Genomic DNA, 24,923 nt, shown 5'->3' with positions numbered 1-24,923 from the left:
AATTATGAACCAACAGTTTATAAACTGCGGAATTTAAACAAGCGGAAGATAAACAAATAAAACCATTTAAATATTTACAATACAATTTCGTAAACAAGAACTACCCAAAACCGGTGTCACAACTTCACAGACGGTCTAGGAATACTACAAACAAGGTCTGAGAAAATAAATACAACATTGTATCTGAAATATGTAAATGAAACAGGACGAAAGAATAGAGGGAGACGCCAGGGCCTGCGGACGCCTACGGGACTACCTTAGATCTCCGTATGGACTGAAGGCAGCAACCCCAAAGCTAAGGTCCAAAAGATACTGTGCCGGGATTTGCACATAGTGCAGAGTGTACTATCAGCATAACCGACCCCATGTGCTGGTAAGTGACTACCCTCACCTTGGCAAAGTAGTGACGAGGCTAGGACCAGACTACCAAATAAACCGGTGCAGTTAAATCATATACAACAGAAAATAAAAGCAGAAATGTACAGTTAGGAATGGGAGGGGAAAACATGTTGCGGGGAAACATCAATTAAAAATAGAAAGACAGCAAGTAAATACGAGGAACACCATATCTTAATTATTAACAAGAATCAGAAATCAAATAAGAACACGACATCACCCATCGTGCTTTTACTCTCGTCCTCACCATAAGAATCAATATAAACTGCAGGGCATCACCCTTCGTGCTTTTACTCTCGTACTCACCATTAAATTAATATAATTACCACGGAATTGTACATCGTGCGGCATGGCATCACACTTCGTGCTTTTACACTCTTCCTCACAAAATCATACAGGGCATCACCTTTCGTGCTTTAACACTCTCTCACCAAAATAATGCACGACATCACCCTTCGTGCATTAACACTCTTCCTCGCCCAAACAACAATCACAAGCAATAGGGGCAAGGAAATAAAGGAAGTCACAATAAAATCCCGGCAAGGGAACAATAGTACAATAATCAAATCCCGGCAAGGGAACAATATCTAAAACATCAACATCCCGGCAAGGGAGATAGCATTGAAAACAACAACTTTCTAGCAAGGGAGACAATATAATAATCCTTTTCTCTTTTTCACACTTACTTCACAACTTGAGCCAATGCTCTATAGGGTTAAATTGCCAATTATACTTCCACAATTCATTATACAACTTGAGCCAATGATCTTCAATACTCATGTACCACTTATAGACTCACGGGCATGCTTGACAGCAACGTATAGATACTCGTCACCATACCTATACGTCGTACTCAACAAATAACACATAGCAAATAGGACACAACTCCTAATCCCTCAAGCTAAGGTTAGACCAAACACTTACCTCGATGTCATGAACACAATTCAAGTCTCAACTATCGCTTTACCTCTTGATTCCACCAACAATTCGATCGTATCTAGCCACAAGTTACTTAACTAAATCAACAAATGCTAAATGAATCAATTCCAATGCATGAAAATAGGTTTTCTAAAATTTTTCCCAAAAAGTCAAAAATCGCCCCTGGGCCCACATAGTCAAAACTTGAGTTTCAAACCAATACCCGATTACCCATTTTCCCACGAACCCAAATATATGATTTGTTTTGAAATCGGGCCTCAAATCGACGTCCAAATTCCCAAAATTTGAAAAACCTAAGTTCTACCCAAAACACTCAATTTCCTCCATGAAAACCTTTGATTTAGAGTTCAAATCATGAGAAAAGATGTTAAAGATTAATAAAAACAAGTTAAAAAATGACTTACATTCGATTTGAAAGAGTACTTGTCTTTGAAAAATTGCCCAAGAGTGTTTTGGTTTTGAAAGGGGTTGAAAAATGAAAGATTTTCGGCTAAGTTATGAGTTTGCAGGTCGTAGATGTCGCATTTGCGACCAGGGTTCGCAATTGTGAACCCTTCAGAAGTCTGCTATTGTCGCATTTGCGACTAATGATCGCAATTGCGAAGTCTCTTTTGGGATTATCGCATTTGCGACGAGGGGAATTTCTGGGCCTCTTCGCATTTGCGAAGAAGTGATCGCATTTGCGATCAGGCCTGCCCAGGCCTTCTCCCGCATTTGCGATGGTCTACATGTATTTGCGATGCACACCAACCTAAAAAAATCATACGGATTTGCTCGTGCAACTAAATCATGAAAATAACATGTAAAACTATGAATTAAACCTCAAAACTCATCATTTTCAGCAAGAATACTTTAAAGTTCATAACTCTTCGACCGGAGATCCAAATCATGTCAAATAAACTCCATTTTCACAAAATTTCATAGTTATCATTTAAATACTTTTACAAGTTTGTACCGGGCTCCGGTACCAAAATACTGGTCCGATACCAATGGCTTCAAACATCAACTCTTTTCTTTATTTCATAAATAACTCAGCAAAACAATTTCTTTCAAAAATTAATTTCTAAGGCTTGGGGCCTCAGAATTCATTTTCGGGCATACGTCCAAGTCCCATATTTTTACTACGGACCTCCCGGGATTGTCGGAACACCGATCCGGGTCCGTTTTCTCAAAATATTGACCAAAGTCAACCATAATCAAATGTTAACTCTAGAAATTTCTATTTCACATATTTTCACATAAAAGGCTTTCCGGATATAGGTCCGGACCACACATGCAAATCGAGGTGGGGTAAAAAGGAGGTTTTAAGGCCTCGAAACACATAATTTGTTTCTAGAACAAGTGATGACCTTTCGGGTCATCACATCCTCCACCTCTAAAACAATCGTTCCTCCTCGAACGGGCATAAGAAGGAAGTACCTGAGTCGGGGAAAAGATGGGGATAACGGCTCTGTATATCGGACTCAGACTCCTAGGTCGATGCCTCAGCAGGCTGACCTCTCCACTGAACACGAACGGAAGGGAAACTCTTCGATCTGGACTGACGAACCTGCCAGTCTAGAATAGCTATCGGCTCCTCCTCATAGGACAAGTCCTTGTCCAACTGGACAGTGCTGAAATCTAACACGTGGGATGGATCGTCGTGATACTTCCAAAGTATGGACACATGAAACACTGGATGCAAAGCTGACAAGCTCGGCGGCAACACAAGTCTGTTATCCACCTCTCCCACTCGATCAAGAATCTCAAAAGGGCCAATAAACCTAGGGCTAAGCTTTCCCTTCTTCCCAAATCTCATCACGCCCTTCATAGGCGACACTCGAAGCAATACCCGCTCACCGACCATGAATGCCAAATCTCGAACCTTACGTTCGGCATAACTCTTTTCCCTGGACGTGGTCGTACGAAGCCTATCTTGAATGATCCTGACCTTGTCCAAGGCATCCTGTACTAGATCCGTACCCAACAACCGAGCCTCTCCCGGCTCGAACCATCCAACCGACGACCGACACTGCCTACCATATAAAGCCTCATAAAGAGCCATCTGGATACTCGACTGGTAGCTGTTGTTGTAGGAAAACTCCGCTAAAGGCAAGAACTGATCCCACGAGCCTCCAAAGTCAATGACATAAGCTCGGAGCATATCCTCCAAAATCTGAATAGTCCGTTCGGACTGCCCGTTTGTCTGAGGATGGAATGTTGTGCTCAACTCAATTCGTGTGCCCAACTCCCGCTGAACTGCTCTCCAAAAATGTGAGGTAAACTGTGTACCTTGGTCTGAAATGATAGACACGGGCACACCATGAAAATGAACAATCTCCCGGATGTAGATCACAGCTAGCCTCTCAGAAGAATAGGAGACTGCCACCGGAATGAAATGTGCTAACTTGGTGAGTCTATCAACAATAACCCACACTACATCAAACTTCCTCTGAGTCCGTGGAAGTCCAACAACGAAGTTCATAGTGATATGCTCCCACTTCCACTCAGGAATCTCAATCTTCTGGAATAAACTACGAGGACCCTGATGCTCGTACTTAACCTGCTGACAATTCAAATACCGAGCCACATATGCAACAATGTCCTTCTTCATTCTTCTCCACCAATAATGCTGTCGCAAATCCTGATACACCTTAGCGGTGCCCGGATGAATAGAGTACCGGGAACTATGGGCCTCCTCTAAAATCAACTCCTAGAGCCCATCCACATTAGGCACACAAACTCGACCTTGCAGCCTCAAAACTCCATCATCTCCTAAGGTAACCTGCTTGGCACCTCCGTGTTGCACTGTGTCCTAAGGACACACAAATGAGGATCATTATACTGCCGATCTCGGATACGCTCCAATAATGAAGAACGAGCGACTGTGCAAGCTAACACACGGTTGGGCTCAGAAATATCCAGCCTCACAAACTGATTGGCCAAATCCTGAACATCCAAAGCAAGCGGTCTCTCACCGACTAGAATATAAACAAGACTACCCATACTGGCTAACTTCCTACTCAAAGCATCGGCCACCACATTGGCCTTTCCCGGATGATATAAGATGGTGATATCATAGTCCTTTAATAGCTCCAACCACCTTCTCTGCCTTAAATTTAGCTCCTTCTTCTTGAACAAATACTGCAGACACTTGTGATCCGTGAACACCTTGCATGACACACCATATAGATAATGCCTCCAAATCTTCAATGCGTGGATAATGGCTGCTAACTCCAAATCATGAACTGGATAGTTCTTCTCATGAATCTTACACTACCGCGAAGTATAGGCAATGACCTTGCCATCCTGCATCAACACCGCACCAAGTCCAATACGAGATGCATCACAATAAACTGTATAAGGCCCTGAACCTATGGGAAAAACCAACACCGGCGCCGTAGTCAAAGCTGTCTTGAGCTTCTGAAAACTCGCCTCACACTCGTCCGACCACCTGAACTGGGCACTCTTCTGGGTCAACCTGGTCATCGGGGCTGCAATAGATGAAAATCCCTCCACAAACCGACGATAATAGCCTGCCAATCCCAAGAAACTCCGGATCTCTGTAGTTGATGCTGGTCTAGGCCAGTCCTTGACTGCCTCTATCTTCTTCGGATTTACATGAATACCCTCTGCTGATACCACATGACCCAAGAATGCAGCAGAACTCAACCAGAACTCACACTTCGAAAACTTAGCATACAACTGACTATCTCTCAAAGTTTGGAGGACCACTCTCAAGTGCTGCTCATGCTCCTCCCGGTTGTGGGAATAGATCAAAATATCATCAATGAAGACTATCACGAACGAATCCAAGTAAGGCCTAAACACTCGGTTCATCAAATCCATAAAAGCTGCTAGGGCATTTGTCAACCCAAATGACACCACCAAAAACTCATAATGCCCGTACCGAATGCGGAAAGTTATCTTAGGGACATCGGATGCCCTAATCCTCAAATGATGGTAGCCAGATCTTAAGTCAATCTTCGAAAATACCTTGGCACCATGAAGTTGATCAAACAAATCATCAATCCTCAGTAATGGATATTTATTCATGATTGTAATCTTGTTCAACTACCGGTAATCTATACACATTCTTATCGATCTGTCCTTCTTCATAACAAACAACACCGGCACACCCCAAAGCGAAACACTAGGTCTAATGAAACCTTTTTCAAGCAAGTCTTGCAACTGATCCTTCAACTCTTTCAACTCAGGTGGGGCCATACGATACAGCGGAATAGAAATGGGCTGAGTGCCCAGAGCCAAATCAATGCAGAGGTCAATATCCCTATCGGGTGGCATACCTAGCAGGTTTGAAGGAAATACCTTAGAAAACTCACGAACAATAGGCACAGAATCAATAGAAGGAACCTCGGCACTAGAATTATGAACATAAGCCAAATAGTCCAAACATTCCTTCTCGATCATACGCGAGCCTTCATATATGAGATAACACTACGGGTAGAATGACCAAGAGTCCCTCTCCACTCTAAATGAGGTACACCCGGTAAGGATAAGGTCACAGTCTTGGCATGACAGTCCAAGATAATGTGGTAAGGCAATAACCAGTCCATCCCCAATATGACATCGAAATCAATCATGTCTAAAAGTAACAAATCTACACGAGTCTCAAGACCCCCGATCACAACTACACATGAACGATAGACTCAATCTACAATAGAATCACCCACCGGTGTAGACATATAAACATGAGCACTCAAAGAATCACTAGGTATGACCAGATACGGTGCAAAATAAGATGACACATAGGAGTACGTAGATCCTAGATCAAATAAAACTAAAGCATCTCTGCTACAAACCAGAACAGTACCTGTGATAACTGCATCGAACGTCCTGGGTCGAAACCTCATCATCAAACTCAACCTGAGGCTCTTCCACTGGTGTTGTTGCTCTGGGCTTAGCCCTGCCCCTACCTTGGCCTCTAGCATGGCCTTGGCCTCGCCCTCTGCCCCTCGTAGGAGCTGTTGTTGGGGGCTCGGGCTACTGATCAGTGGATGAGGAAGCGTGTGTTCTCTCCATCTGCGAAAGAAAATAGTAGAAATTCAATTAGCATTGAGAAACTAAACCACACGACAAGAAAGAATAGATATGAAGTTTTTCCTAACTTGGTAGAGTCTAGGGGATAAACACAAACATCTCTGTACTGATCCCTCAGACTTTACTAAGGTTGTCTGTGAATTGTGAGACCTATGTAACCTAGAGCTCTGATACCAACTTGTCACGACCCGAATTTCTCACCCTCAGAAATCGTGATGGCGCCTACTGGTGAAATCTAGGCAAGCCAATCGTTGAACAATTTTCCTTTTTTCCATTTTTAATCCTTTAATAATTATGAACCAATAGTTTATAAACAGAGGAATTTAAACAAGCGTAAGATAAAAAAATAAAACCATTTAAATGTTTCCAATACAATTTTGTAAACAAGGACTACACAGAACTGGTGCCACAACTTCACAGACGGTCTAGGAATACTGTAAACAAGGTTTGAGAAAATAAATACAACACTGTTTCTGAAATATGTAAATGAAACAGGACAAAAGGATAGAGGGAGACGCAAGGTCCTGCGGACGCCTGCAGGACTACCTTGGATCTCCGTATGGACTTAAGGCAGCAACCCCAAAGCTAAGGTCCAAAAGCTGTTGCGCCGGGATCTGCACACAATGCAGAGTGTAGTATCAGCACAACCGACCCCATGTGTTGGTATGTGCCTAGCCTAACCTTGGCGAAGTAGTGATGAGGCTAGGACCAGACTACCAAATAAACCTGTGCAGTTAAATCATATACAATGGAAAATAAAAGTAGAAATGTATAGTTAGGAATGGGAGGGGGAAACATGCTGCGGGGAAACATCAATTAAAAATTGAAAGACAGCAAGTAAATATGAGGAACACCATATCTCAATTATCAACAAGAATCAGAAATCAAACAAGTGCACGACATCACCCTTCGTGCTTTTACTCTCGTCATCACCATAAAATTAATATAATCGACACGGAATTGTACATCGTACGGCACGGCACCACCCTTCGTGTTTTTACACTCTTCCTCACAAATCATACACGGCATCACCCTTCGTGCTTTAATACTCTCTCACCAAAACAATGCATGGCATTACCCTTCGTGCTTTAACACTCTTCCTCACCCAAACAAGAATCACAAGCAATAGGGGCAAGGAAATAAATGAAATCACAATAAAATCCCGGGAAGGGAACAATAGTACAACAATCAAATTCCGGCAAGGGAACAATATCAAAAATATCAACATCCTGGCAAGGGAGATAGCATTGAAAGCAACAACTTCCCGGCAAGGGAGACAATATAATAATCCTCTTCTCTTTTTCACACTTACTTCACAACTCACTTCACAACTTGAGCCAACACTCTATAGGGTTCAATTGCCAATTATACTTCCACAATTCATTATAAAACTTGAGCCAACGTTCTTCAATACTCATGTACCACTATTACTTCCACTAACTTTACTCAACAATAGAAATCATCACAAAAGGCATGAACAATACAAACGGCGTCATAATAATCAATTTAAGACTCACGGGCATGCTTGACACCAACGTATAGATACTCGTCACCATGCCTATACGTCGTACTCAACAAATAACACATAGCAAATAGGACACAACTCCTAATCCCTCAAGCTAAGGTTAGACCAAACACTTACCTCGATGCCACGAACACAATTCAAGTCTCAACTATCGTTTTACCTCTTGATTACAGCACCAATTCACTCGTATCTAGCCACAAGTTACTTAACTATATCAATAAATGCTAAATGAATCAATTCCAATGCATGAAAATAGGTTTTCTAAAGTTTTTCCCAAAAAGTCAAAAATCGCCCCCGGGCCGACATGGTCAAAACCTGAGGTTCGAACCAAAACCCGATTACCCATTCCCCCACGAATCCAAATATATGATTTGTTTTGAAATCGAACCTCAAATCGAGGTTCAAATCCCCAAAATTTGAAAAACCTAGGTTCTACCCAAAATACCCAATTTCCCCTATGAAAACCTTAGATTTAGAGTTGAAATCATGAGAAAAGATGTTAAAGATTAATAAAAACAAGTTAGAAATGACTTATAATCGATTTGGAAGAGTACTTGTCTTTGAAAAATCGCCCATGAGTGTTTTGGTTTTAAAAGGGTTTGAAAAATGAAAGATTTTCGGCTAAGTTATGAATTTGCAGGTCGCTTTGTGAACCCTTCAGAAGTCTGTTATTGTTGCATTTGCGACTAATGATCTTAATTGCGAAGTCGCTTTTGTGATGGGATTGTCTCATTTGCGACGAGGGGAATTTCTGGGCCTCTTCTCATTTGCAAAGAAGTGATCGCATTTGCGATCAGGCCTGCCTAGGCCTTCTCTCGCATTTGCGATCTCGCATTTGCGAGCCAGGCTTCGCAAATGCGAAAGCTGCAAACCTGCAATATACCAGCTAAAAACCTGCAACATCCTAAGTTAAACTTCACTCCGTGGTCTATCCAAAACTCACCCGAGCCCTTGGGTCTCCAAACCAAACATTTACACCAACCTAAAAACATCATACGGACTTGCTCGTGCAACCAAATCATAAAAATAACATGTAAAACTATGAATTAAACCTCAAAACTCATCATTTTCATCAAGAACACTTTAAAGTTCATAACACTTCGACCGTAGATCCAAATCACGTCAAATAAACTCCATTTTTCAGCAAATTTCACAGTTATCATTTAAATACTTTAACAAATTTGTATCGGGCTCCAGAACCAAAATACGGGCCCGATACAATGGTTTCAAGCATTAATTCTTTTTTTATTTCATAAATAACTTAGCAAAATAATTTCTTTCAAAAATTAATTTCTAAGGCTTGGGACCTTGGAATTCATTTACGGGCATACGCCCAAGTCCCATATTTTACTGCGGACCTCCCGGGATTGTCGGAACACAGATCCAGGTCCGTTTGCTTAAAATATTGACCAAAGTCAACCATAATCAAATTTTAACTCTAGAAATTTCTATTTCTCATATTTTCACATAAAAAACTTTCTGGATATAGGCCCGGACCACGCACACAAATCGAGGTAGGGTAAAAAGGAGGTTTTAAGGCCTCGAAAAGGTCATCACAGTGGCTCAGTCCTGTCTTTGTACAATTGTATTTCGATTAGAGGTCTGTAGACAGTTATGTATAGTTGGATAGTATGTGGCCTTGTCGGCTTTCAGTTATGGGTATATAGTTGTCTATAGCGGCCTTGCATATATATATATATATATATATATATATATATATATATATATATATATATATATATATATATATATATATATATATATATATATATATATATATATATATATATATATATATATATATATATATATATATATATATATATATATATATATATATATATATATATCTCGTAATTCAGCAGATGTTAATTAGGTTTATGGATTAGACGCATGCTTAGGGGTGTTTTTCAGGTAGGACTCGGGCACCCGTCGCGGCCCATCGGTTTGGGTCGTGACACTGAATGTTCGAAACCCCGAATTATGTGTTATGTGATTGGTATTGAGGTGATGCACATGCCAAGTGACGGGCGTGCGGGCGTGTACCGGGAGAATTGTGACATGGTTGATTCCATGACACTTTATATTATTCTATCTTGTTGATATTTGTGTTTTCATCATGTGATGAAGTAATTGAGTGGTCAATCACGCTAGATATCATGTTTAGGCTTTATGCCGGTAATGTTGGGACCCATAGTGGTCATTTCTTGCTGTCACCTCACTGATTTTATTGATATTTCATACTCAGTCATATCCATTCATTTCATATTATATCTCAGTCTCAGTTGTTATTTATTGATACATCATATCATTATTTCGGGCTAGCTTTCATGACATTGTGAGCCCGTGAGTGAGACTGGAGAGATTGATGACTGAGTGAGGCCGAGAGCCAGATTATGAGTGACAGTTATGGGATCGGGATGCACGCCACAACGGTTATACTGATTTGTGTTAGCGTTTGGGCTGTATGAGCCCCTCCATGTACACACCCCCAGTGAGTGTGGTTGATATTATTGAGGGATGGATCTTCCCTGACATGGATCTTGTCCGAAGTACTTGATACTTAGAGATGGATCTTCGATATAGGGCTGGATTGGCCTTCCTCGGTACTGGGTGACTGATGGTCAGTGATGCATACATTCTGGGATGAATCTTCCCTGGGCCATATACAACACCGGTGGTTGAGCATTTGAGAGTGTCAGCACATGAGGCTGACGGCATGGTGCATTGGCATGTAGAAATAGAAGAGTTATATTCTTCCCATTGTTCAGATCTAATCTATTTCGCTTTTTTGAGTTGTCTATTTAATTAGAAAGCATGCCTACGTTTATCCACTGTATTTCTATTGTTAAATGTGCCAGTTGAATTTGTCTCTACCTTTCAGTCCAAAGGTTGGACTTGTTACTTTCTGAGTTGGTTGTACTCACATTACTCCATGCACCTCGTGTGCAGATCCAGTCGCTTCTAGCCACGGCGGCTGCTGATTGAGGAGTCAGATCCCAGAGACTATCGAGGTAGCTGCATGGTGTTTGCAGGACTTGACTCTCCTTCTTTATCTCTATCTGTATTTCAGTTTTTATTCCCTAAAAATTGTAGTAGACTGTATTCTAGTGTAGATGCTCATGTACTCTGTGACATCCAGGTTTTGGGACAAATTGTATTGTATTTTGGATTATTTCTGTTTTCAAAAAGGCTTTTTTTTCTTAAATATTAATTGCTCCCGCCTTTATGTTCAAATATTTTACTGTGTTGAGATATTGAGTTGTGGCTTGCCTAGTACCACGATAGGCATCATCACGGCGGTTAGATTTTGTGTCGTGACACTTATCTGAAAGATTAATTATTAGAGAAAAAATATATATTTATTTTATTAATTATGTCTTTAGCATGTTGTTCAGAACAAACAAAACAAATAATTTTCATTATTACTTCGAGTAATTGCTAAATAAGAAGATTCTTGGGCATCGGTTCGTGAAAGAATTCTATTAGCATTAGCGGTGGAGCTAGGATTTCAGCTTTATAGGTTCTGAATTTCGAATGATAACTTCAAAGTGTTAATTAGGGGTGTGCATTCGATTGATCGATTCGATTTTGACCCTTATCGATTATCGATTTGTACATATGTTTATCGTTATCATTTCAATAAGGTTTCAATTTTTTCGATTTTGATTTTTCGATTTTTAGGGCTTATTGATTCGATAATCGATTACACCAATAAGAAAATTTGTGGTAGTGGGGGTCTGCGTTCGCGCGGCCCCTACCCAATTCTGCACCTAAAGGTTTTTGCTCAATGGGTTTTATATTAACTAGCTTTCTATCAACCAGTAGATGTCATATTTTTGCAACAATTCAAACACTAGAAATACAAAACCTCATTGTAGGTTCAAGACGAACACATTCTATGCAACATTTCATCATAATCATGTTATGAACATCTATTTCTTCCCAAGCAGCAAGAAACTGAAACAAACCAAAGCTTAAATACTATTCAAATGAATCAAACGATAAAGTAGACAAAGTAGCAAAGCCACTTCTATTTGAGATGTAGACTTTCAACCATATGTAGCTTAAGTAAAGCTACATAAAGAGGCAACAACAACTCTCGATGCTAGTTTAACAAAGCAAACTATGTGCCTTATTTTTCAAGAGTAGCAAGACCAAGTTTCTAATGTGCTTGTTTAATGCAAAAGAAGTAATAGATTATATCTATGCTACAGATCCAAATTTTAGAACTTATCTACCATGAAGAGAAGAGATTACTTGTGCAAGACATTCTGTGATCAGTACAGTATTTCCAAAGCATAGTTCCAGAGGTAGTTGAGTCAACTCTTAAAATGCCTCATTCTCTCCAAATCTTATACCAAACCGGTAAGTTCTAATACATTTCCTCTAAGCAAAACAAAATACATCATTAATTTGAACTTCATTCCCTTGAGTTTTAAATATGAGCTTTAAACAAAACCTGGAAGAAATTAAGAAAAATATTAAGAACTTTGTAATACATCACATTCTTTTACAAGTATATTATTTAAAATGGAGAACTTACATAGCAGCTAAAAACTCTAGCAAACATCGTCGGTGGAAGCTTCTTTGCCAAGATTAGTAAAATCTAATAAGAATATATATTAACAAGTCAAGTAATTAATATATTATTTAACTATCTTAAGCAATACACTAAAATTAATTAAAATATACATACCTTCCCCAAGTGTCTCGAGAAAATCTAAATCTTCCTCAACATTTACAGGAAGTGATTTACTCCGAAGCCAATCTTGAAGGCACACTAGAGTTTCAATCAATTTAGGAGTTAATGAACTCCTAAATTGGTCAAGAATACGTCCTCCGGTACTAAATGCACTTTCAGATGCCACACTTGAAATAGGAATAGCAAGCACATCTCGAGCCATCTTAGCAAGAATAGGAAATCTAGGTGAGTTCACCTTCCACCAAGACAAGATATCAATGTCCGGTCTTTCATTTTCAGGATCTTCTGCAAGATACTTTTCCAATTCTGTTTTAGAATCTACACCTCTACTTGCAGCTTTATGTTTCCTAATTTCATCTAAAAGTTCACCTAAACCAGGAGTTGAAGTTTCCATTGTGCTGAATGAAGAGCTTGGCAAAGAGGTAGAAACTTTACCACCAGTATCTTTGAAACCGACTTAGAGACATACTCATTAAACAATGAACTCATATAAGTATGAACCTCTTTTTTAATAATTGTCCCTTCATCTCCAAACATCTTCTTAAGTACAAAACTAACAGTAGTAAACTTGTAGCGAGGATCCAAAACACAAGCAATGAAAATCATTTTGTTCATTTTTGTTGGTTCACCCCAATACTTCTCAAATTTTTTCCACATACTTGATGCCATCTCACTCAAAAGTACATCTTCAGTTGTTATTAATCGATTTAAGTAAAAGTGAGATTATAAAATATTTCAAGAAATTGTGCAATTCTCTTTATATCATCCCAATCAATTCTTGTAAGCAAACCTACAGGCTTTCCATCTGAAATAGCATCAAACATAAGATAACGTGACAAGCCGGTATCACGATCAGAATATTCTTTAATTGCACGCTCATATTCAATAGCCCTGCTCAACATCAAGTAGGTGGAATTCTACCTTGTAGGAACATCTAAGCATAAAGACTTCTTGACAATATTTTCACTTTCACAACATTCCTGAAACTTCCTCAACCTAGCAGGAGATTGTCTAATGTATCTGACTGCACATCTAACACGAGCAATAGAAATACCTGACTCTTTTAAACCATCTTTCACAATAAGATTTACAATATGAGTCATGCATCTCATATGAAGGTGTTGATCATTCATGGAATTGGTTCCCCAATCATCTCATTTGTCAGACAACTTCTCCACGGTCACATCATTTGAACTAGCATTGTCAACTGTAACAGTGAAAATCTTTTCCAAACCTCACTCACGCAAATAATCAATAATACACGTTACCATATCTTCACCTTTATGACTAGTAATTGGAGAAAAGTTAATAATTCTTTTATGCATAATCCATTCACTATCAATCCAATGGGCTGTGATGCACATATAGTTAATTTTTTGAATAGAAGTCCATGTAACAGTGGTAAGACTTACTCTTTGACTTGTGCCTTTAAGAAACTTCATTAATTTATTTATTTTCACATTAAAAAGAGCAAAACAATCACATGTAATAGTAGTACGGGAAGGAATATAAAAACAAGGTTGTGCCACTTTCATAAAGTTTCTAAAGCCTTCCTTCTCAACAAAACTAAATGGAAGTTCATCAACAACCACCGTACGACACAAAGCCATCCTACACTCTTCTTGATCAAATTTTCATGGAATAAGATCACCTTTATTACCCCCCGGTACTGTTTGATATGGTAATAGTTTTTGACTTTTTTTAACTTTATAAGGATTCCTTGGACATTTACTGATATGACTATTCATTTGTGTCGTTCTTTTGCCTTTTGTCTCAAAATATTCTTGTCCACAAAATCTACATGCATATTTATTATTTCCTTTAGCATCAACTTTTTCTTCAAAAAAATCTCATGCCCGAGATCGTTTTTTCCTTTGTTTTGTAACTGTCGAGTGAGTAGTTGCAACAGTAGACTCAGAACCTCTACTTCATCAACCACTTGATCAATTTTATCATTTTCAGCCATATGAAGTGAATGAAGAATGTAACTTACAGACTTAAACGAGTTGAATGAAGCAAAGCAAGACGAAGTCAGCACTCCTCGCAATTGAATCTCGTCTTAGAGCTGTCAAGTGAGCGCAACTGCAAGTAAAAGTTTCAGGCTTTCAGCTTTGGTTTGTATCCACTTAGAAGAACATTAAGAATTAAAAAGGAATTATGCATCACTAGCAATTATTTATGATAACAAGTAAATTGAACAATAGCAGTTAAGCCTTATTATAATTCTCAAATTTGATCGAAACTAGTAGAAATTGAAGTCGAGACAATTTATATACTCCACTGTCAAGGTCAATGTTTCTGTCTCATAAATCTTACAATTAAGCTTATTCATTCATTGGTATCATTTCAAATCTCATTTTCTCAAACTAGTGTCAACCTTAAAATTAAAACCCACTTTAAATATCTCTGAATTAATATTTTTCTTTTTGAGAAGTAAATAAATATTTCTAAAATAATTGTAGTTGGAGACATTGGAGATTTCTTACAAGTACAAGAACAATACTGGCAAAGTAGAGTACTATATTCAATTGATGAATCATAAAACTAGTAATGACTAATATGAAGGTAATATAATCAATTAGGAGTAGCGTTAACTGACTAGAATAAATTATTCTTAACCAAAAACAAAAACTAATTTCTACATGGTACCTGCCAAGAGCTTTCTGGAAACGATGATAATCAACGGCGAGTCGGCGACAATGGGGATAGAACAGAGCTAGGTTTGTACTTTGTAAGCAGAAAGTGAAGACTGAAGAGTCACCTAGTTTTGGGTCTACGCACAATGAAGACTGAAGAGAAGCGGCGCTGAAGAAGGGAGGAAATAATAGGATTAGCCGGTTAGGGACTTAAGTGAAGGGAAAGGGTAGTATTATAGAATAATGGTATATTTGTCTTTTTAGTATATCTTATCGGTTTATTGATAAATCGATAACCGAAGAGGACAAAATCGAAATCGAAATCGATAACTCGATAAAGAAAATTTTGAAATCGAAATCGGTAAACCGATATCGTTAAACCGATAACAAATAATCGATTCGATTTATCGATAAACCAATTCGAATGCACACCTATAGTGTTAATAACTGAATTTTGCAATGTTTGAACAAAATTATTGTATTCGACTGAACCCGTAGCTCGACTTCTTCCTCCCTCCCTTATTAGCATGTAGTAAATTTCTCTTTTAGTGTAGACGTGAAGTTTGGAGCGGAAGCATGATGATGCATACACAAATGTATAATCACCTAAATGTTTGTTTATGCTTTAAATTGCAAATTGGAACAACTTTATATTTACCACCATCTCTCTCTTATAATAAAAAGATAGTAAATTAGATTAATTAACAAAGGTCATAGAAATGCTGACAGTTGTTTTGTGATCCTTGGTCAAAACGAAAGCAGAAAAGAACATTATATTGCAACTGTTTTGAAAATTGTTTGTATTAACATTCAACGTGGTGGGGAACACATTATGTTGGAGCTTCAATTGCGCCATGCATTCACTGTACAGTAATGCAACTAATAGATCCTCTTTATCAAGTCATATCTTGAGTTGATCTCTTTTGAGTCTGGCTATTAATTTCTTATTCTTTTTATTTCTCCTGCGGGAACTTAAAGAGTTTACGCTTTGACCTGATTAATTTTTTTGTAAGTTTAAGTTGTAAACATTGCCGTTGTAATGAATTTTGTATACTATCAAGTTACTCAAAAAATATTAATTTACATGTAAACTTCCTTATGGTTTTTGATTTCTAATCTTGAAAATAAGCAATCTTATCACGTACAACAGGTAAAATGATATGATAGTTTAAAAAATTCTTATACATGTAGCATATATAATTTACGCCTTTTCATATTAAGATGAGAGGTGTCAAATGGTGGGTGGGGTTATATTTGGATGAATTAAAATAAGCCGAATCAATAAACGGGTTAGGTCATAGCCTATCAACATTTGCTTATTCAAAGAAAGGCGGGTCACTTTATTTGCTACACAATATGTCATAATTCAAGTTGTTAAACTTATAATCACTTTTAATTTATTTGTTTGTTCTTTTATAATTATTTAATAATCAAATTAGATCAAGAAGTTTATTTATTTAGTATGATCATATCGAATAAATCAAACGGATAAACTCATTTTTCTTTGTTTTAAGTTCTTGAGTTAATTAGGGCAACATATGCATTCCAGTTAAGTTCGAAATTCGAAGTAAGAACGGTTTTCTTAAAAAATGCAAAAAAGTTACGAAAGATAAATATATGGGAGAAACTAAAAAATAGCCAGATTTACAAGTGGTCATTCAGAAATAGTCACAGTTTTAAAAGTAATTGAAATTTAGCCACTTTTCATGTGAAGATAAATCTGAACGAAAATACTGTTCAAAATCCGAAAAATACTCCAACATAATATACTGGAACTCCAGTATAATATACCGGACTTCCAGCATAATATACCGGAGTTCTAGTATAATATATCGGTCTATCATAATATGCTGTAAGTTCATACACAAGTGCTCCAATCTCCAATATATTATGCTGGAACTTGCCGCGTGTTGGAGTTCTAGCATAAAATGCTGGAAGTTCATACACAGGTGCACTGATCTCCAGTATATTAATGCTGGAACTTTTCGTGTTGCAGCAAAATAATAGCTATTTTTCAATGACTTTGCAAACGCCGGCTATTTTTGAATGACCAGTTCGAAAACTAGCTAGCCCGTGCTATTTTTACTAAATATATGCAAGTTGGGATCTTTTCAAACCAACTAATTGAGGATGATGGTGGTGGTGGTGGTGAGTGGTATGGTGATAGTTGATAATGGTAGGCAGTGGCGGTAGTTAATAACGAATATGGATGATAACATTTTAATGAAATTAAGTCTCAGTTATATATCTTAATCATACAAACCTATTCAGACCCATTAAGTGGTTGTGAAGTAAAAAAACTAAACCCGCTTAATGATTAAGATCTGAATAGTTAAGATTCAAACTTTTAAAACAAACACATTTAATGTCTAAGATCTAAATGATTAAGTGCAAACAAATGAGGCTTAAAATAGTACATGTAAACTACCCTCCAATTATAGTGGTAAAATGGTTAGAATCGCTTCATCTTTAATCAAATATCTCGAATTCGAGTTCTAGGAATGAAAAAAATTCTTGATCGAGAGCATTTTTCTTTTAATGAATCTTTTACAATGCGAATTCAAATTAGTCGAAGCCCTAATATGAATACATGATAAATTAAAAAAAGGACAAAAAAGACCATGGAGTTACACTAAAATAGTACTTGGAAACCATATCTTAAATAAATAAATCCTATTTCTTTCTTTTCTCCATTCTTACAATACTAAACCTAATTTACACAAAAAGAAAAATCTTAAATTACACATTACATTAATTGACAAGAACGTGGGAGGAGAGAGTGGGAAAAAAGAAAAAGAAAAAGAACCAAAAGAAAAGGAATAAAGCACAAACCAACCCCACAATATCCCTTTTCACCATAATACTCATAAATCACAAACTCTAACCTCAATATAATTTAGATCCAAGCTTTTGTTTTTGTTTTTTTCCCTTTTCCTGCCAAATATATGATCAATAATACAACAACATCAAAAATAATAAGTAATACTAAGTAAATTGGGGTCGGCAATATGATCAGTAATAAACTTTAAATTTTCCAAAAAAAACAACCCTCATATTCACATATCACCAGTGACATTGTCCATGTGCTACTATTCCAAACCCTACCTTAAATATTTATGTAGGTTGGAGACAGGTGGAATTTAAACATTTCTAATAATAATAATAATTAAAAAAAAAAACAAGAAATTCAAGAAACAGTAACACCACGTTCTTCATTATTATTGATCCAAAAAAACCTGGATGGTTTAGGCTGAAAATTCCTTCTCCTTCGAAGATCATGACTTGAAGGCTTGATAATTTGAAGAAGAAAAGCTTTTAAAGAATTAGCCTTTGCTATTTTTGCTAATTCCCAGTAATTACTTGATGTTGATAATCTTCTTGTTGATTGTCGACCATTTTTGTGCAGCTTACATCGAAAAGAACCAGGATGATTAGTTGGAGAACAATAGCAAATTCTCTTTTGTGGCTGAGATTTTGATGAAGCCATAGATTAGTTTCTGAAGAAAATAAAATTAATATATATGTTTTTGGGTTGCTTTTAGGGTATTAGAATGTGAAAATGAAGACGAAGAAAGGAGGTGGTTTGCTCTTGTTTTTCAAGCAAACCGGTTCAATGGTTTTAGGCTGGAGGCTTATATAGAATTTTTTTTGGTTTTGGTTAATGACATGGTTAGCCTTTGTTGTGTTCATTATTACAATTGTGGTTACTTAATTTTTAAGATTTTGATTACTTTTTCCGTTTTAATTTAAGTGGCATAGTTTGACTGAACATTTGATTAAGAAAGAAAAAAAATATTTTTAGAACTTGCAGTTAAAGGTACCATGCAATATTTTGTAATTGTTAAAGTAACAACAACAATAATAACAAATCAGTAAAATTTTACAAGTGGGATCCGAGGAAGGTAGTAGTGTGTACGCAAACTTTACCCCTATATTCGAGAAGATAGAGAGACTGTTTTTGATCCACCAGGAAAGAAGCAAAATTGGTAATTATCAAAGCATATCACTAAAAGTAAAATAAAAAGTTTAAACTACTTTTAGATGGAAAAAGTAATATTTTACAGACAAATTTCTTTATAATAGCCTCGTTTGTTCCGAGTATTTTTGGATGTTATAACGAAATACTGTTATAGAGAATATATATTATAACATAACATGAAAATTGGCTCCGAAAAAGCTTGAAAGGACACAACCTTGGCCAACCTTTCGAGTTCTACATTTATAGTGAAGTGTTGTTATATAAGAACGTTATTATAGAAAGATCTGACTATATTTTAAATCTACTAATGGTGAAATAATATCATCACATAAAATAAAACGCAGGAAGTAATATGATCATGACACTTGTTTTCTTAAAAAAATGAATGTTTTGGGAGGAGGGGACGTGGGGCGAGTATGGGATGTTTCTTAGAAAAGGCCTAAGGTTTGACAAGGTTTGTATCAAATGCTAAAAGAGGAAAACGAAAAGCAAAAGAAAAAGAAGAAAAAGAAAAAGACAAGTAGGAGAAGAAGAAGAAGGATAGTCATCGACATTGGCAATTTATTTATATTTCAATATTATTTGAAGTATAAATTTAATGCTCATAGAGCCATTGACTCAATATAGTGGATAGGAGCGGTTAGGCACATTTAGTATAAACTAACTAGCTTTAGTGTACGTGAGTTACACGTGTTTGTTGCGCCTCTAGATAAAAAATGTATAAAATTTGGAATAAGAATAAATTATGTGTACATAATGCAACATCATTTAAATTTAAGAAAATATATTACATTGATAAAATGGTCAAATGCAGAGCTATTGAAATCTATTTTTAGAGGGTAAAAAAAGCGAACGATATTTTGCTAAAGGCTTCAGACTTTTAATATAGTATAGATAGATAGATAGAAAAGTATAAATACGAAAAAGAATTAGGTTGCGTGCTTTACGCGTGTACACATATCAATAATTATAAATTTTTTAATATTATATAAACATTATAATGCAATCATCAATTATCTTTTTGAAAGTTTTTCTAAAATTTGATATTAGGTTGTGCATTTACATTTTTACACGTAAATTCTTCAGATTTAATGGTAGAATTTAAATGGGAATTACAGCCTTTATATAAACTAAACATAAAATAATGTAAAATAAATCAAAAATAACTATAGACACCTAACGAAATCACCCTAACGAAAACAAATTAATTATAAAGTAAATAAGGAAAAAATTTGTTTAAGTAAAGTCTTACTTAATTCTAAATTCCGAAATATTACGAGTTTTTACATAGTTCAAATAAGGAAGAATTTTATAACCAAAACTTTTGTTGATTTTATAATAACAAATATTAGGAAAATAAATTAATTACAATTTTGTCCAATGAGAAATCTACTTTTAAGTGGTAAAAAAGGCGAACGATATTTTTCTAAGGGCCTTCGTGCTTTTAATATAGTATAAATATAGATAGATTAATAAATTAATTACGATATTTATTGTGTTAACTAAAGGGGCAATTCAGTAATTTAAATTTTTAACTTTGGGGTTCCATTTTCGGATATTATCAACTTGAATTTGGTATTGGTTTAGTTATAGAAAGTATTTTTTTAATCTTTGGGGAATTATTTATGTTTGAACCGAGAATCTATCGAAAATAGTTTTTCTATCTGCATAAGATAGGAGCAGACTGCTTACTCAATATCCTCTTTAGATCCTATTTATAATATTACACTGAGTATGTTATTATTATTATTATTATTATTATTATTATTATTATTATTATTATTATTATTATTATTATTATTATTATTATTATTGTCGTCGTCGTAGTACGTGATTCTTTTGGGTTTTGGAGATCCTTTCCAAAACCTACTTTATAATCTAGCACCTTAATATTAATTAGTGTAGCAGAAAATATAGAGCTTTTCGAGGATAAATGAGTCAAAACAAAAATTATTTTCTCTCTCTCCTTTTTATTTTTATTAGCGTTTGCTTTTCTGTAGGTAAATTTAATTAAAATAAAATTAGTTTATCATTGATTTCTCAATCCCATAAAAAGCTCAATAACACGTGGCACACATCCATAACTCCATTAGAAAGTAATGGAGCAAAAATCAGGGAGGGCATCCTTTTGAAATTTCCCTCCCCAGTAGATTATTTAATTCAGCCGAAGAATTACAAGTGTCCTTGTAGAGTAAGATAAGGTAATTAAGTTGGAGTTTAGTTGATCAAAGTGGATTGATGTTGACTGGTTATTTGGTTTGAAAGTAAATCAAAGGGTTATTTCGGTGTCATTCAATATGGAATAAGTATTATCAAGATTTTAATATAATATTTATATTATTATTAGTTAATCTCATGCCAAGTTGGTGGAACGGGAGATCCCAAAGAGGTTGCAGATTCGAAACCTCATGCATGCTTTTTTCAGTCGAGCTCGTCACACAAGATTTATCTATCCAGTATGATTTAGATTGTCCTATCAAGTTATTGCACTGGAGCGGGGTTTACCCAGAACGTACCTGAAGGATAGCAGTTGCGGATTCCCTAAATTTTTAAAAAAAAAAAAAGAAGAAGAAGAGATAAATATGATTCTAAATTTTATATCAGGATTAGTATCGTTATTTCGGTAACCAATTCAAACGACCCCTAATAGGGTAATTAAGTTGGAGGTTTAGTTGATCAAAGTGGATTGATTTTGACCGATGATAGGGACTTAGATTTTTCATTAGTCCACAAGCCACTATATGTTTTCCACGATTAACCACGAGTATAAGTTAAGAAGATTAGTCTTTAATTATGATGATAAAATAATTAAATAAGGTTGAGAATTCGATGAGGAATTGCTTTATTTGTTTCTTTCTACAATTTATTATGCTAATTGATAAGGTTGGTGAATGACAAAAGAGTTTAAGAATTGATATTCTACTTTACTAGAGGTAATATTTCCAAGTCATTAACACTAATCTCGCATTAGATCCAAGTAAAAAGACGAAGGATTGAAGGGACTAAAGTAAATAAAGAAAATGAAATATAAAAAGAAGGGAAAAATAAGTAGTTACAGTCAAACACTAACAAGGAGATATTAATGTGCATTTGGTTATAATATACGTAGATAGCATGGTTTGTATGAGTAATTTATTTTGACGTGCCGGCCATTCGTTCATGAAAATATTATTTTAGTTTGTTTCCTCTATTATATATTTTTCCAACTTCATGACTAAAAATTCCTTCTGGCTTCATTGTAACTTACAGCTATTTAGCCAGATATTATCTCCGTAACTCCAAGCTCTGTCGTCTTGGGAGGAGGGAAGAAAAAATTGCTTTTTCGTAATCAATGTTTATAATAGGTATTTAACTTTTACGTACGTACCGAACGTATAGGATTTATTGAACATGATTAAGTTCATATGTTGTGACGGCCAAGCGAATTTTATATTGACAAAATACAAAAGTAATGATGGATATCGTACAGGATAAAATATGTTATGCTACGTGGCCGTCCAAAAAAGGCACATGTGGAACCTAAGACAGGAGATATCCAAGATCGAAGGCAACTGATCCGTCTGTCACCGGGAAGAATAACGCTCATAAGGATGTAATAAATACTACTCGTCCGATAGCATTTAATAAGGAATATTCTATGTCATTAAGTATGATTGCCCGTAACAAGGAATTAGACATTTATGCTCACCGTTATATCTTCAGCATGGCCCTCATAATTGACATTAAAGATGGACACGATCCTAGGATCTCCTTCCCTAGACATAGCTATAAATAGTGAGCTAAACTATCATTGTAAATTGCACGAATATTCTAGCAAACTTATACTACATTCTATTAAAAGCTTAACTACAATTTTATGTTCTTGCTTTTTGATTTCATTATTGTTTTGCCCCGAACCATTGTGTTTCTGCCATTTTGTCTCTATCTCAAGGATAAATATTATATATTTCTTCAATTATCTTATTATATCAGGATCGAATTAATTCACTTGTTTAGAAACCACATATATACTCAACTGTACCGTTATACGGGTAAACAGTTTGGTGCCCGCCGTGGGGCCTAGAAAGTCGTGCAATTAAATTGATCCTTGACTTTTTTACTAACGTGTTTTGATTATTTTGTCTTAGAAAAAATCATAAGAAATAACAGATAATGGTGTTAACAACACGTGCAATCTCGAGATTAGAGGGGATCAACCTCATTTCGAGGACTCAATCAGTGACACCCACCACAAGGGAAATGATGCCACACTGGTGCACGACAGGCAATACCTTTGACATGTTCGAGAGACAACTCCTGATAACGCTGAGGAGGAACATGTCATTGACTCGGTAAAGGTCTTGCAAGAGCAACATGCGGTCATTCTAGATCACCTCACGCGACATGATAAGGTTATGACAAAGTTGAAACAAGCGTTGTCCGGGGCTTCAAGTAATGCAAATAGACGAGAGACGGTTCCTCCCGGTGCTCCTGCAAATCAAACAACGCAGAGGATCGATAACAACACACCGAGGGGCAAAGTTTGATCCGATGGGGTCGGGGGGAGCAGATCCGGCCCCAATAATGAAAACGACCCCTTAAAAATGAACTCTTATGGTTTAGAGGGAAGTGAACGCCTGCATGGACCAAATCCCGGGCGCACCGCCGGTGCTGAAAGGTTTGGACTCAAAGAAGTATACTCAATTGCCAAACATGCCAATTGCAGCACCAGAACTAATTCCAAAGTTATTTAAAATGCCCGACCTGCCAAAGTACGATGGAGCTTCAGACCCTCGAGAGTATATTACCACCTACACAACGGCGGTGAAGGGAAATGATTTAGCTTCTCACGAAATTAAATCCGTTTTGCTGAAGAAATTCGGAGAGACTCTCACGAGGGGAGCCTTGACTTGGTATTCAGTGTTACCCGAGCATTCCATAAACTCCTTTGAGATGCTCGCAGACTCTTTCATCAAGGCTCATGATGGGGCTAGAAAAGTACAGGCTTGAAAAGCCGATATACTCAAGATTGCGCAAGGAGAGTCCAAGCTACTATGAGAGTTCGATACCCGATTCTAGAAGAAAGAATGTTGCTCACGGCTGTCCCGGATGAATGGACGATTGAAGCATTCACCAAGGGATTGAATCCAAGAAGTTCAGACACTTCCCAGAAACTGAAGGAAAGCCTGCTTGAGTTTCAACTAACAACTTGGGCGGATGTCCACAATCGGTATGAGTCAAAAATAAGGATCGAACTAGATGAAGTTGTCCCGGGGGCAGAAACGTCGGAATATTATCAGGTGCTGAGGTATTTCCAGGTTCCAAAAAAGAGGGATGCAACAAAGTCCATAGTGGAAGAGCTTGAGCAAGTTGCATTGTTCGAAGAATTCCTAGAAAGGAAATTCCACTTAGGGATAGGATTGCACCCCAAACTCATGTCTGGCTTTATTGAATTTATTAAATCTAATGCCGATTGTTTTGCAGGGTCGCAGGCAGATACGACAGGTATTCCGACGGAGGTAGTTGTACATAAGTTAAGTATGGACCCCAAGATTCCTCCGATAAGACAAAAGAAATTCCCTATTGCGGAAGTCGGGAATAAATTCATCAAAGAGGAGGTAACTCGCTTACTTAACATCGGATCAACCGAGAGATAAAGTATCCCGATTGGCTAGCTAATATGGTCGTAATTACTAAGAAGAAGAACAAATTTCGCATGTATGC

At 36.7% G+C, this 24,923-nt stretch overlaps 1 protein-coding gene across 1 annotated transcript; it reads right to left on the bottom strand.

Moving 5' to 3' along the window:
- Positions 1–11,995: 11,995 nt before the first annotated feature.
- Positions 11,996–13,315, bottom strand: LOC107761783 (zinc finger BED domain-containing protein RICESLEEPER 2-like). Its single transcript, XM_075222331.1, has 3 exons — positions 12,600–13,315; positions 12,447–12,509; positions 11,996–12,362 (listed from the first exon to the last, which is right to left on the bottom strand). Exons 1-2 carry the CDS (start codon positions 12,997–12,999, stop codon positions 12,463–12,465), a joined length of 447 nt encoding a protein of 148 aa, XP_075078432.1. The 5' UTR covers positions 13,000–13,315; the 3' UTR covers positions 11,996–12,362; positions 12,447–12,462.
- Positions 13,316–24,923: the final 11,608 nt, after the last annotated feature.

Source organism: Nicotiana tabacum, chromosome 9, assembly GCF_000715075.1.
Source record: "Nicotiana tabacum cultivar K326 chromosome 9, ASM71507v2, whole genome shotgun sequence".
NCBI classification, from domain to species: domain Eukaryota; kingdom Viridiplantae; phylum Streptophyta; class Magnoliopsida; order Solanales; family Solanaceae; genus Nicotiana; species Nicotiana tabacum.
The sequence above is the reverse complement of the archived record's forward strand: the minus strand, read 5'-3'. Positions and strand labels throughout refer to the sequence as shown.